This window comes from Zingiber officinale, chromosome 1B, assembly GCF_018446385.1.
Source record: "Zingiber officinale cultivar Zhangliang chromosome 1B, Zo_v1.1, whole genome shotgun sequence".
In the NCBI taxonomy this organism is placed as follows: domain Eukaryota; kingdom Viridiplantae; phylum Streptophyta; class Magnoliopsida; order Zingiberales; family Zingiberaceae; genus Zingiber; species Zingiber officinale.
Genome location: NC_055986.1, coordinates 169,659,876 through 169,674,750, shown reverse-complemented (window position 1 = coordinate 169,674,750; position 14,875 = coordinate 169,659,876). Strand labels below are relative to the sequence as shown.

The 14,875-nt window shown below is 35.9% G+C and overlaps 1 protein-coding gene across 1 annotated transcript; it reads right to left on the bottom strand.

Moving 5' to 3' along the window:
- Positions 1–789: 789 nt before the first annotated feature.
- LOC122020495 lies at positions 790–14,516 on the bottom strand. Its single transcript, XM_042578487.1, has 9 exons — positions 14,136–14,516; positions 6,707–6,754; positions 6,563–6,632; positions 6,404–6,461; positions 6,253–6,314; positions 4,709–4,941; positions 4,565–4,598; positions 1,264–1,389; positions 790–1,024 (listed from the first exon to the last, which is right to left on the bottom strand). The coding sequence occupies exons 2-9, from the start codon at positions 6,752–6,754 to the stop codon at positions 840–842; spliced, it is 816 nt and encodes a 271-aa protein (XP_042434421.1). The 5' UTR covers positions 14,136–14,516; the 3' UTR covers positions 790–839.
- Positions 14,517–14,875: the final 359 nt, after the last annotated feature.

The window sequence follows — 14,875 nt, the reverse complement described above, 5'->3', positions numbered from 1 at the left end:
TGCTTCTCAAACTGCGAGCTTCATCCGACGGTCATGATTAAAACTCATGTCGTAACACCGAGGATAATTACAATGCTACCCGCCCGATCATTCATCAAGAGTAGTGGAGCCAAGGTGGGGTCCGTCGCGGGTACGGACGAGGGTTCAGATTGACGAAGGTGTTTTTCTGTGGGAGCATCATGCAACGTGTCATGGCATCTATGATTGCATGAATATCAGCCCCACGGCTGGATCAACTGGTTAGGTACTTACAACTTGCCATTGAAATTATGGGGTCAAAGATCACCAATTATACTCGGAGATAAAATCCTGATCTGTTATGTTAAAAATTTCTTCGACCCCCAATCATCTATCATGCCCAATATTAATCGTGATTTATTCTCTCTAAAATTTTATGAGGCCGGAGCCAGAGGATCGTTAGGATGACGATTCCACCTTTTACTTATAATTGTATGAATATCACGTCACCTTAATGATGATATGGGACGCAAAGTTAGTGACACGTGGGGCAACCAGAGAGGAATATTATGCAATAATTAAAAAAAAATGAACTCGCTCTATAATTTATTTTTTAAAAACAAACTCTTAATTTATAATAACCAAGTTACTGTCCGCCTACCAGATTAAATCTATCATATCCACGCAAACATAACAAATACGTATCATTCAAAGTTAAAACTGAACAGACAGGTGGGAATCTGGAAACACAGATCTCTGCTAGTGGTAGAAACTTTATACAAAACGCTTCAAAGTTAATGGTACTTAACTTTGTTCAACCCTGCTGCTAACTGTTTAAGTATAGAGTTCCAAGGCTTTCATCCATGAAAGATGCATCTTAGTCACATTCTCCCGATGATGAGCGATACCCTTTCAAAGAAATCACGACACATGACTGCGCTAAATATGATGTCTTCCTTCATCCAATCCCAAGCTATGCTCTCTAAAGTCCCTAGTGAAGAAACATGATACATCCACTCACCTTCATCACCTTCATGTTGTATCCATGTTAAGCTAAAGCTGTAACCTGGGGCAGACCAAAGTCACATTAGCATGAACGAAATAAATTCATATCCTTTAGGTATACAATGATCTTATAATGCAATAGCGAATCACAATTGGGTGTACAAGGATCTACTTAAAATAGCAGAAGATGCAATCTTCGCCAACTCGAAAGTAAGCACAAGCATTTGATAATACAGGGAAAGTGACAAAGAAATGTTAGGGAACTAATTATTTGTCTAGGCATAGCAAAGGATGTATTACCACTAGTTTTGTGAACCATCAAAATTGAGGGGCTTTCAGTTTGATTATCGGCATAAAGATCCATGCCCACTAAGAACCTCATAAGAGTCTGGAATATGAAATTGCTGCGATCGTCTGATTGCTTACCTACAGATAATGAAATAAATTCAATAACTTGTGAATGATGGAGAAAAATCAATCATAAACACAGATACCTTTATCCTCTATAAGAATGTATAATAGACTAGACAAAGTTACAAATATGCCATGAGCTGGCACAAAAGACACCATAGAAATCAAACTTGCTACAAATATCAATTCTAAGATCTCTTTAAAATTTGATTAGCAAATTTTCCATTTAGTATTAGAACTTATAGGACACGTAACAATCTCCATAAGTTGCAAATTCATAATGTAAAAAATGAAATTTTATTTCTATCCTCGGTATTATCATGGAAGACTAGGCTATAAAGGCAATGTGCAATAGAACTAATACCAAGCTCAACCATTAGATGTTTGGGCAAAACAAGCTCAAACACAGTACTTTAGAAGACTTGACAATCTCCATAAGCTGTATATTTATTATGGAAAAAAAAATGAAAATCTGTTTCTATGCTTCACCATGGCAATGCGATTATCATACCATAGCTTCATTGATTCAATAGGACTAATACCCGGCTCACCATTAGGTATTTGGGCCAAACAAGCTCATACATATTAAGGGTCGTTACAGTGTTTGTATTCATCTCTACCCCAGGATGATAAAGCTGAAAGAAATTAGAAATCATCTCACATCATATATACAAGAGATATCTGTTATGGTCCTGAGTGCAGGATCGAGTCACAGGTCAAGATCTGGATCTGTACTTGGTCATGCAACACGTAAGGAGAAAAGGAAGAGAGAAAGACTCGTCCTAAAACAAAGTCCAATTACATGCAAGGGAGGAAGGGAGGGGAAAGACTCGTCCTAGACAGAGTCCAATTACTCAATTTTTCTTCTTCTCTTTATTAATAATAACACTCATTATATAAGGAGTCAAACATGACACGATTTAGGAAAGACCAAAAATGGAAAAGTTAATTAGGTCATTATTTGTTTCTACTATACAAGTAGTTAAATTAAGTCATTATTTAATTTCTACTAATTAGGTAATAACTAATTTATTTCTACTATAACAATAGCTAATTAAGCAGTAACTATTTGCTTTCAATTATAGCGGCATCCAACAAAGGCGTCCACATCATCACTCCCCTCCTTGTCCTCAAGCTCGAAAGAGTGGTATAACGCCACTAATAGCATGGAGGGAAATTTCCTAAGCCACTTCCCTCTCTTCCTCACCTTTCATGTCATCATTAGGCACTTCAATCCAAAATAGGCGTTTACACTTATGACCCGTTGAGTAGGACTCATCACAGTTAAAACAGAGGTCCTTGGCTCTCCTTTCTGCCATCTCGACGCTTGAAGAATGAAGTAAGTGGAGTCTCCTTGCTGATGTCCCTCGTTGTCTTGGTCTTTGCTAAAGGAGGGCCTCTACTACTAGTGTTAAGCTTGGTTGTGGTCCCGCCCTCATTCGTGCGCAACAGCCCCCCACCTTGATGGAAGCACTGCTTCCGTTCTAACACCTGGGTCATATTGATTGCAATGCCTAGGTTTTCAGGCTTCTGTTGTTCAATGTCGATGTGGAGATCTTCGACTAGCCCTGCAGTGAACAAGCAACCTGTTGTTGTGGTCAAAGGTGGCGAGTTGGGACTGGAACTGCCGCTCGTAGTCTTCTACCGAGCTTGTCTGCTTCAGATTTGCTAGCTCTCCCAGTGGATTGTTGCTCATAGGCGACCCAAAGCGGATATGACAATGATTTTTGAATTGCTTCCAAATCATATCTGACTCTTCCTGTTCCATTTGATCAAACCAAAGTTGGGTTTCCCCTACGAAATGGAAGGCAGCAAGGCCAACCTTGTCAATTTATTTGGTCCTTTGGTTGGCAAAGAATTTTTCGCACCTTTTAATCCAACCCAATAGATCCCCTTCTCTAGAATAGGTGGGAATTTCATCTTCGAGTACCGTGAAACCAGGGTGCCACTAATTGGCGATTGAAGTCTGACCTCCGAGGCATTGGAAGGGTCACACTCCAGGCTAGGAGGGTAGTTTACGGTGAGCACCGGCTGTCGTCTTGTCTCTTGAATAGTACGGAATAACTCGGTCATCTGCTCCTCTAGTCCTCGCTGGCGGAAGGTTATCTGCTCCATGAAAACTTGCTGTTGTGAGATCAATCTTTTTCCATGAAGGCATCGAGTTTGGATGTGATAGGATCCGTGTCACCCATGATCAGCTCTAATACCAAGTTGTTATGGTCCCGAGTGCAGGATTGAGTCACATGTCAAGATCCGGATCCGTACTTGGTCATGCAACACATAAGGAGAAAAGGGAGGGGGAAAGACTTATCCAAAGACAAAGTCCAATTACATGTAAGGGGGGAAGAGAGGGGAAAGACTCGTCTTAGACAGAATCCAATTACTCAATTTTTCTTCTTCTCTTTATTAATAATAACACTCCTCCTATAAAAAGTCAAACATAACACGATTCAGGAAAGACCAGCCCATAAAGGAAACAAGGAATCAAAAATAGAAAAGCTAATTAGGCCATTATTTGTTTCTACTATAACAGTAGTTAAATTAGGCCATTGTTTATTTTCTACTAATTAGGCAATAGCTAATTTATTTCTACAATAGCAGTAGCCACTTAGACAGTAACTGATTTGCTTCCAACTATAGCGGTGTCCAACAAAGGCATCCACCTCGGTGTCCACATCAATATCATCTATAAATTCATGCTTGTGATGAAATTTCGCTGCACAAGAAACAACAAAAGATACTTATGAGAGTAGGATCAGTAGCCTAGCCAAGTAGGGTTGAGTATTGTTTTTTTACAATGCAATTTTATCTCATTTAAAAAAATTATCAGTTTTGTCAGACAACCTTATCTTGATCCATGAACTAAACTTTGTCAGCAGTAGCCCAAGAGGATTAATTTTTCCACTTGAATTTCTCTGTAGTGATAGTCTGATCACTTACAAAAGGGATCAGTGGGAAAAATGGCAAAGTCTCTCGATTTAAAGAGCACAATAAGGGAAACAACAACAGCAGTGACAGATTGTAGTTGATTGCAATCGCAAGAATAGTAACTCTGGTGTGAATAATGTTCAAAATAATCAAACGTCTAGATATTAGACTAGTTATAATTACATATATTTCCCTATATAATTACATATTCATAAATAGGCCCTCAACAAAACTCACCAAAAACGTAAGCAATTTAGCATACCTAGACTGCTGAAGTTTCTCTTGTAGTATTCTCTCTGTTCAATGGTGAAGAGATGAAATTTGATTATGATATTAATCAATTAGGATGCCTATTCTACATATATGCACAAAAGGAATATATTAGAGGCTAGAAGTCTTTACTTACCATACTGGTACCAGTTTTTTTGTTATTATAAGTAACGACTATCAGCACTTTGTGTTGAGTTCCATTTTCCCCACATGATTCTGTTATTCTCTGTCCTGGAGGGCTTTTAGATATTTCTTCAGATCTAACTTTAGAACTTGTACATGGAGATGAAAACAACAGAGCATTATTCATTTCTTTCTTCTTCAATAAAAGATTCTGAAGTTTTTCAACTTCATCCGAGAGCTCTTTGGCTGTGAAGAAAGTTTTTTAAGGTTCAAATTTTATCAGCAATGTAAAACTAAAAGGAGAAAAAAACTTCCAAATTATGAACAGATGAGTACACATCACCAAGAAACAACCGGTTCAATCTAATGCATTAATTAAGAGATAGAAATTGAATGCATAAGAAGGAATCACAAGTTCACAACAAAATGATTGCTTGGTAACACAGAGTTATGAAAGTCAGTAACCAATTTTTGATAACCAATATGATCGTATAAATTCACTTGCCATTGGGTCACATAATCATACCACCATCTACCAACCAAACAATAAATAATTGAAAAGCAAGTATAAGCGCAATTTCATTGTCAAACAGGTAAACAGTGGTAAATATGTGCACCTTTTTGAAAATATTGTTCGGAAAAGAAGGCATATTGATCTGTTTATTTCAAATATGCAACTGTTATTCAGATCCCTGGTATAAATGTTGAATCACTACATATTGATCAGTTCTGCTATGTAGAGTTACATTACAAAAATAAATGACATTTGTTCTGTAGTTCCTAAATAAGTCTGATTATCTTCACACTTAAAATTCCTCATGCTTGACCCTGATTAGACTAGTTAGATAGGAAAGTTACATGAAAGACTATAATAGACTAAGTTGAGCAATTTTGGAATAAAGCACGAGGTATTAATTTAAAGAGGACTAACATGCTGCAAGCATTCACTAACCAAAGAGAATCAAGAGATGACTTAAGAGTAACAACTAAAGAATTCAAAAAAATGTACATAGAATTATGAAAGGTTATAGAGGTATTAAAATAACTTGCGTTGAATACTAACCCGCTAAGCCATAGGTCTATAGAACGTTTGACTTATAAGTGAATCACATTTTTAGTAAATACAACGAAAAAAACAAGACCAAATCTGCATGTAGCCCTAGTTTGGCATGTAAGTGCATTCAGCTAACAAATAAAGGGCCCTAGAAGTCGATTAAAGAAATTTTGTATAACCACTAGTTATACAAAAGAGGCACAAGCACAAGCCGATAAAGTTTTTTTTTTTGTTGAAACTGTGGCATTTCTTGAAAAGCTAGTGAAGGCTCAACCTAACAGCATTAAGTCAAACATCTTCAGCCTCCATAAGGTATATTTTATCTAAATGCTCTGGATTGGAATGTCATAAAGCTAATTTGTCACACATGATACATTGTTAAACTAGAATCAGGCAACAGTCATTTTAGTAGCAATTCTTAAAGACAACTTATCCCAAATGAGGCTAAACAAGTGTATGACAAAACACATCTACATTCAAAAAAGAAAGAAATGCACTCTCACATTTCTTGCCCTCTTCAAGCAGTAACATTCTACATTCATCATATTTCTCCTGAAATGAATCCCTGCAATCAGATTATCTTAGAAACTACTTCCCTGTTTCTGAATAATACAGCTCCAGCCACTTATTAATGGATATTTAATAAATTCTTACAACTGTTGATGAAGCCCCTTGTTTTCTTTATTCAACTCTTCTATCAAGTCCTCCACAGCTACAAGAAGCCAAAATGTCAAGTACATCATTCCTATGCCATATAAAAGGCATCTCTATAAAAAGACCCATAAGAATGCTGAGAAAGTTTCTAGATCATACCAGACTGAAAACTTCTCAATTCAGCATCTCTTGTATGGTTCCACTCCTCCTCCTCTGTGAACTTTCTTTTCTGAGCATAGTGAGCTCAAAATCACAAAAGGAATCATTTTAGAGAATCAAGAATTCAGCTAAAAGGTAAAGTACCTTCAAATTCTTGTATTTCTCATAGAGTTTGACATCGAATGGTTCCATCTGTGCCAAGGACATCAAAAGCATTAAGCAATTAAGAAAATGTACATGAGATCCATTGTGATGATGTCACGCTCTGCTGGTGTACTTCGCGGTGACAATATAATAACAGAAACCTTAGGAATCATTTAAATAGAATAATGAGAAAATTCTTCAACTTTATATATCATATTCTTCCTAGACAACAACACAATACAGATAAAACGACATATGAAACAAAACGTAAAGACAACAATGAAACCAAACCAGGAATCAGCAAGTCAAAACCATAGTTGTGAAAAGCGAGCACTTGGCTGCGCCTAGGCGCAAGACACAGCCAAGCGCACCATTTGCGCTTGGGCAGTGATCCAAGAGCAGTGCTTGAATGAAGCACACGCCTTTTAAGAAGTTAAGGCGTACTTAAGGCACAATTTTCCTTGCTTTATTGAAGTTATAATTTTTTTTTAAAAGTCCAACCCATATCTTTAAATACCCTTTAATTAGGTTGCATTAATTTGCATACATGCGACACATTTTTCTTGCTTAACTCTTCCGCTGCCGTAGAAAATGAACATCAACCTTCCCTTGCAAATTTATTTCAGTGATTTTCTCTTGCATCCTCTAACCTCCCCTCCCCTCCCTTCACAGACGTAAACTCTTCTCTCACCTACAACATCAACATCGATCTTCTAGAATTGGCTACGCTTTCTTGCTTTTCTCCTTTTATTTTGTCATAACGGTATGTTTTTTTCCTCAAAAATATAAGTTCATAAGTTTTCTTATCAATTTTATTTTTTTGTCTCACAAAATCAAATTGTAAATTAGTTCAGAATTTACATTCTAATGATTCTGTATTTTCGTTTCTCAAAAATTCAAATTGTAAATTAGTTTAGAATTTTCATTCCACTGATTTTGATTTTTCTTTAATTTGAAGTTTGATTTTGATTATGAAGATAAACTATTTCAATATTTGAATGTTAATAATTTTTATATTTACATTATTGTTTAATGATTTGTGAAATATTTGAATTTTGTTAGTGAAATATTTTGGCAAAAATTCCTGAAAAAATTTAAATCCTAGGTGTCTTACTTCAATAAGGCGTAAAGCTAAAATCGACTATAATATCAAAATGATGCATGTGCCAGCAAAACTATAGGCCAAAGGAAGCAGACAGTAAGTCAATTGGCTAAGTTGGCAATAAGAATAGATGTGTATGAATTTAATTTTATTTAAAAGGTCAAAGAAGTAGAATAAATCACAATCTCTTATTACAACTTTAAGTTATTCTTAGAGTTCTCCATTTTTACATAAATATATATGTATAATCATTTTCGGTTATCATCATCTATAATCATATAACATTTTTATATTAGAATTTAAAATATCATCTTTATCATCATTTGTTATCATCAATTAAGATAACTTCTCAATTTTTACTATTTAATCAGATATATAGGTCATCCATAGTATAATATCAACATGAGTAAATATCATAAATCATGTGAGTATCAGCATGTATATCAATAATCTAGAGCTGATAAATCAACTAAGAAGTGAACAATCAATATCATCAATGTAAAACGTCATCTAACGTATGGTTTAACAACCCCTGGAATGCAAAATAAACATTAACCGCGGGCAAACATACTACCACATATCATGTGGGTGGTCAGGTACTCTAGACTACGGGCGAACACGCTACCACAACAAAACATGTGGTCGGTCCAGTACTATGGTATAAAGTTTGACTCAGAGTTTTCACTTTAATTTTTTTTACCATCAATGTTCAATTCTAAGTTCATATCTTCAATCTAAGTCAACTTCATGATAATTCATTACGGTATCATCATGAGGTTTGCAGGTAAAGGGGCAAGTGTCAACAATATGAAGTCTAAAAGGTCAAGCAAATTTAAAGACACGTATTAACAGAAGAGTAGGTTAATTTTTAAAACAACCTTTCCCATTTAATCCCCATATGAACTCACATGTGAACAGAAAGTACCATCAATTATGTACCCTTCAATAATTTTATTATTTTAACCCATTTCTCTATTTATAATATCATTTTAATGTCCTTTTGAAAATAAATATACAAGTATATATAATCTCATTTATATCTTTATTCATGAACAAGGATAAATGTATAAGAGTTAAATAATAGACATAAAAACTTGATAAATCTTTAATAACATGAAACAGATCAAACCTGCTATCTCGATATAATTCTTATTTCTACACGACACCTGCAACTACTATCGAATAACAACTTGATTTAACCAACTTAAACAGAATTCTAACAAAATATATACCTCATAATTTCCTTCGACCGATAAAACAATGAAGGTGTTTTGTTGATACGACAAATCAAGTCAATCAAACCTATATGACAAATCATAATTAGTCCAAATTAACTAATTATTCTTCAACATCAATAAATCAAATTTATCAATGCTTACCCCCAATTGGTCGTTGTACAGACAACAACTCTTTTGATCGAGAATATTGGATAAGGAAACACTTATGATTCCCCTTGGTCTGGGCAATACGAGCGAGTGATAGAAATACCAATGCTTGTTGCGAGGAACAAAAGCAAGCAACAATATTTGTTGCTATTGATTGAAACAAGGAAGAAGAAATAAAAGGAAAGCTACTGAGACAAGAAGGAAGAGAATCTTTCTCCCTTTGCCTAGCAATGTCCTGTAGCCGCTGCGGTTGAAAGAGGGCAGCACCACAGAACAAGGGAAGGGAGGAGAAGAACCTTTCTCCTCTTCGGTGAAGCCTTAGGCTAGCTCCAATCTCTTCCCCATTTCTCCTGCTCCTTTTCTTCTCCTTTCAGCGACATCAAACCCAGCAGCCCCTCCCTCTCCTTCTCTTTTCAAGGGCAGCATCTTGCTGCCGCCTCTCCCTTTTCTCCCTCTGCTTCTTGCTCATCTCCATCGAAGAAAAGCAACATTTTTTGTTGCCTTCTCCAACAGCCAACAGTAAAAAATAATTAACCAGGCTGAGTAACGTCGAGTCTGGGTGGCCGGCCCGGCCCCACGAAAGTTTCCCATTAGCTACCAGGATAAATCGGGAAGTGTTCACAGCGGGCAGCCCAGGAGCCAAGCATCCTTTGGTTACGTGCCCCATTTAGAAGAAAAATTCCTACAAATTCGTTATAACTAGGGCTCACCAACAGCCAACAGTAGCCACTAGGGCTGCTGTCCTTAATTCGTTATTGATTTAATCTCGAACTTAGGTTCGATCATAATCAAATCAACTCTAAATCAATCTCATCTATATAGGTTGAAATCTATCTCAACGCTTGTTTCATTTCGATGATTCAGTTGATTCCTTTTTATTATTATTATTATTATTATTATTTCGATGATTCAGTTGAAATCTATCTCAACGTCTCGGCAAGGACCGCTACATCTCCAGAACTCGGGTGTAGTGATAAATATGCAAGAGTTCGCGTTACAGGGTCCGACTGTAACGTCTCAGCAAGGACCGCTACATCTCCATGAGAACTTGGGTGTAGTGTTAAATAGGCAAGAGTTCTCACACCATAGGTTAGATAAGAACAAATATGATAGGAAAACTAATAATCTAAGATTTGGAACATGGAATATAGGAACTCTCACTGGTAAATCAATGGAGGTAGTAGATATGATGATTAGGAGAAAAATTAATATTTTATGTGTACAAGAGACAAAATGGACAGGTGAGAAGGCAAAGATGATAGAGAACTCGGGTTTTAAGTTATGGTACACTGGAAAAAGTAAAACAAGAAATGGAGTGGGTATTATTGTAGATAGTTTGTTAAAGGATGAAGTTGTAGGAGTAGTTAGAAAAGGGGATAGAATTATAACTCTTAAGATAATAGTGGCGAAAGAAACTATGAACATAATTAGCGTATATGCACCACAAGTAGGATTAGATGAAGCTACCAAATTAAGGTTTTGGGAGGACTTAGATGAAATATTACAAAATATCCCACCAAATGAAATGATTTCAATAGGAGGTGATCTAAATGGGCATGTCGGAGTGAAAAATGAGGAATATGAGAGAGTACATGGAAGTTATGGGTTTAGAACGAGGAATGAGGAAGGGAAAACTATATTAGATTTTGCGATAGCATATGACCTTATATTAGCTAATACGTTTTTTAAAAAAGAGAAGAACACTTAGTCACATTCAAAAGTGGGAATAATAAATCGCAAATTGACTTTCTTATGGTTAGGAAGAAGGATAGAAAGATTTGTAAAGATTGCAAAGTCATCCCTGGAGAAAGCTTAACTACCCAACATAGGGTAGTAGTGTTGGATATACGCCTCAAACATAGTATCAATAGAAAGAAAATATATACAATTCCTAGAATTAAGTGGTGGAAGTTAAAGGATGGGAAGCAACATATATTTAAAGAGAAGGTAGAAGTACAAGCATTAGGTGAAATATACGATGACTCTAATACAACATGGGATAAGATGGTATCAAAGTTGAAAATAGTAGCTAAGAGTGTCCTCGGTGAGTCAAAGGGGCATGCACCGCTAAGTAAAGAATCTTGGTGGTGGAATGAGAAAGTACAAGAGAAAGTGAGGGAAAAACGAATAGCTTATAAGGAATTATATATTTGTAAGAACGAGGAAAATTTAAAAAAATATACAATAGCCAAGAAAGAAGCTAAGAAAAAATGAAACTTTTGAACGGTTATATCAAAAATTGGATACAAAAGAAGGGGAAAAAGATATTTATAGAATAGCTAAAGCGAGAGAAAGAAAAACAAAAGATCTTAGCCAAATAAAATGTATTAAAGATGAATGTAATAGGGTATTAGTAAGCGATGAAGAAATAAAAGAGCGGTGGAAGAGGTATTTTCATCAACTTTTTAATAAAGGTTTAGGAGACCAACTTAACTTGGGTAATTTAATTAGGTCAAATGAGCATCGAAATTTTAATTTTTATCGTAGAATTCAAACTTCAGAAGTAAAACAAACTTTAAATGAGATGCACAATGGAAAAGCCGTTGGACCAGATGATATTCCAATAGAGGTATGGAAGTGCTTAGGGAAACAAGGTATTGAATGGCTTACAAAATTATTTAACATGATATTGAAAACGAAAAAAATGCCTGATCAATGGAGGATAAGTACTCTAGTTCCCTTATATAAGAATAAGGGAGACGTACAAAATTGTGCAAACTATAGGGGCATTAAACTAATGAGTCATACTATGAAACTTTGGGAAAAAGTAATAGAAAAAAGATTAAGGAAGGAGACCATAGTGACAGAAAATCAATTTGGGTTCATGCCTGGAAGGTCGACAATAGAAGCTATACATCTTCTTAGACAATTAATTGAAAAATATCGAGAGCAAAAACAAGATCTACACATGGTATTCATTGACTTAGAAAAGGCATATGATAGAGTCCCAAGAGAAATTATATGGAGAATTTTAGAAAAGAGAGGTGTTAGCGTAACATATATTGAACTAATTAAGGATATGTATGAGGATGTAACGACCAGAGTAAAGACTTCAGGTGGAGTAACTGAAGCATTTCCAATAAAGATAGGGTTACATCAAGGATCAGCTCTAAGTCCCTATCTTTTTACATTAATTATGGATGAACTCACTGCGCACATTCAAGACACAGTACCGTGGTGCATGTTGTTTGCAGATGATATTATTTTGGTAGATGAGACACGTGAAGGAGTAAATGCTAAGCTAGAATCTTGGAGGGAAACACTAGAAGGGAAAGGTTTTAAGCTTAGTAGATTAAAGACGGAATATATGGAATTTAAGTTTAGCAATATTAGAAGTAATGAAACAATTGTTAAGATAGGAGAGGACGAGTTGCTACCGAGAAATTTAAATATTTAGGATCATTTTTACAAAATGATGGAGGGATTGAGAGAGATGTCTTACATAGAATACAAGCAGGATGGGTGAAATGGAGGGGAGCGTCGAGTGTTTTATGTGACCGTAAAGTACCTCTTAAACTTAAAGGTAAGTTCTATAAAACAGCAGTTAGACCTGCTATGTTATATGGAGCTGAATGTTGGGCTATGACTCGAGCACATGAGCAGAAGATGAGAGTTGCAGAGATGAGGATGTTAAGGTGGATGTGTGGACATACGAGGATGGACAAAATAAGAAATGAGAGCATTAGAGAGAAAGTAGGAGTTGCATCTATTGAGGAAAAACTCAGAGAGACACGTTTAAGATGGTACGGACATGTACTTAGACGACCAATAAATGCTCCAGTTAGGCGATGTGAAACTATGATAAACATGCATATAAAACGAGGAAGAGGAAGACCAAAAAAGACTTGGTTAGCAACAATAAAACAAGATAAAATTTATTTAAATATAGATGATGATATAATAGGAGATAGAGCTCAATGGCGTAAAAGGATTCATACAGCCGACCCCACTTAGTGGGAAAAGGCTTGGTTGTTGTTGTTGTTGTATTATTATTATTATTATTATTATTATTATATATATATTTTTTTTATAAAAAACCATTCTTAACAGATTAAATCTGTTCAATAAGACAAAATAACACCATATCTAAGAATTATTTAACTTTCAGGACTTCTTAACATCTTGCTCCAATTGAATTACTGCTCAAATCATCAATATTACATAAAATTCACCATGTTGACTCCACTTGACAGATTGAGAGTTAAGACAACTCATCAACACTATCTCCCCCAATACATATGGACACAACAATGACAACCTAGAACAGATTTCTCCATTAGATCCTGCTACAATATTCTAGTGTAAGGAGGTCTCTAATTTGCTTGGGCAAACAATTTATGGAAGTTAAAAGGCAGCATCTAAAATACAACTGCTGACTCTGATTATCCTAACATGAAGTCTCCATTTAATACCATACCTTCACAAGCTATATATTCTTAATGACAAAGTCTATCTTTTAATGTTAAGAAAGAAATTTGCACCTTTTCCTCTATGACAAACTTATGTCTAGAAAAATCTTTTACCCACCCCCCACCTCTAGACCCAAGTCATAGAACTCATAATTCACCAAACCATTTGACAGACATTTTACTAGGCTCGCCTGGATGCTATGAGTGACCAGAACAAACAATAGAATTTCTAGTCCAATTAATAATTAAACATATCAAGACCAAGTAGCACCTGAAAGGACCTCAACATGACAATACATATTAACTAAATTGCTTATACTTTACAGGTTGTTAAATGAACAACAGCAGACCCAATATTAATATTCCTTAAGACAAGAGAATGAAGATAAACACCAGTGTTTCTATGCAATTCTCATTCATAGATTAAAACTGATCATAGGCTCTGTTTGATCGAGCAACCAACGAGAGAAAAAGAATTAACACAGTAAAGTTAGTAGTGAAAATCATGTAGAAAAGAAGAGATTTTGCTTTACCTTAGCCTTTGAAATGGCTAGGTCGCCACCTGTTACTTCTTGTTCCCCCTCCTCTTATCCTGAGTGCGAGTGTACTCGAATTGCCAACGCCCATCCTCCTCCCTGTCACGTCCTTTCTGACAAATCCGTTCGAGAACACGAAGCTCGCGTCTAGGCCACCGAGGAATGCCAACGCCGCGGCAGATGTAGGAAATTGAAGACGGATTTATGCAGAGCAGTCACAAGCCAAATTAAGGGATGGATAGCCTCCAGGACAGATCTCGAAACATAGAGCTGGTGGGTTCGACAGTACCAGTCGGTAGCGGTGTTAGGATGTGCACATATGTTGGCGGTGATCAGATTTAGGGCAAACGGCAGCGATTCAGCAGGGCTGGTGGATCTCCGGAGAGGAAGAGAGTTCGCCGGCGGGTGAAACGGGCGGGATTCTCTCGTAAAGAAATCATATTTTACTTAGCATGGTCATAATTTCATGGTCCAGTACTATTTTACTTTTTTAGTCTCATCATTTTATTTATTTATCCTTAGCATTTCATTGAGATTTTTTCTTTGAACATATCATTTTTCTTATAGATATATACAAAGACGACTATGTTATTATGTATGTATATATATAGAGCAATGATATGTTCAAGGAAAAAATCTTAAAAAAAAATTCAATGATAGACACATAAATTCATGGTCCATCATTTCACTTTTTATAGACCCATGAATTTATGTGTCCTTGAATTTTTTTATTGGAA

Coding starts and splice junctions, on each gene's coding strand:
- LOC122020495 (XM_042578487.1), bottom strand. CDS start 6,754: ATGGAACCATTCGATGTCAAACTCTATGAGAAATACAAGAATTTGAAG. Junction 6,633..6,706: donor AGAAATACAAGAATTTGAAG/GTACTTTACCTT, acceptor CACTATGCTCAG/AAAAGAAAGTTCACAGAGGA. Junction 1,025..1,263: donor GATGGTTCACAAAACTAGTG/GTAATACATCCT, acceptor GGTCTGCCCCAG/GTTACAGCTTTAGCTTAACA.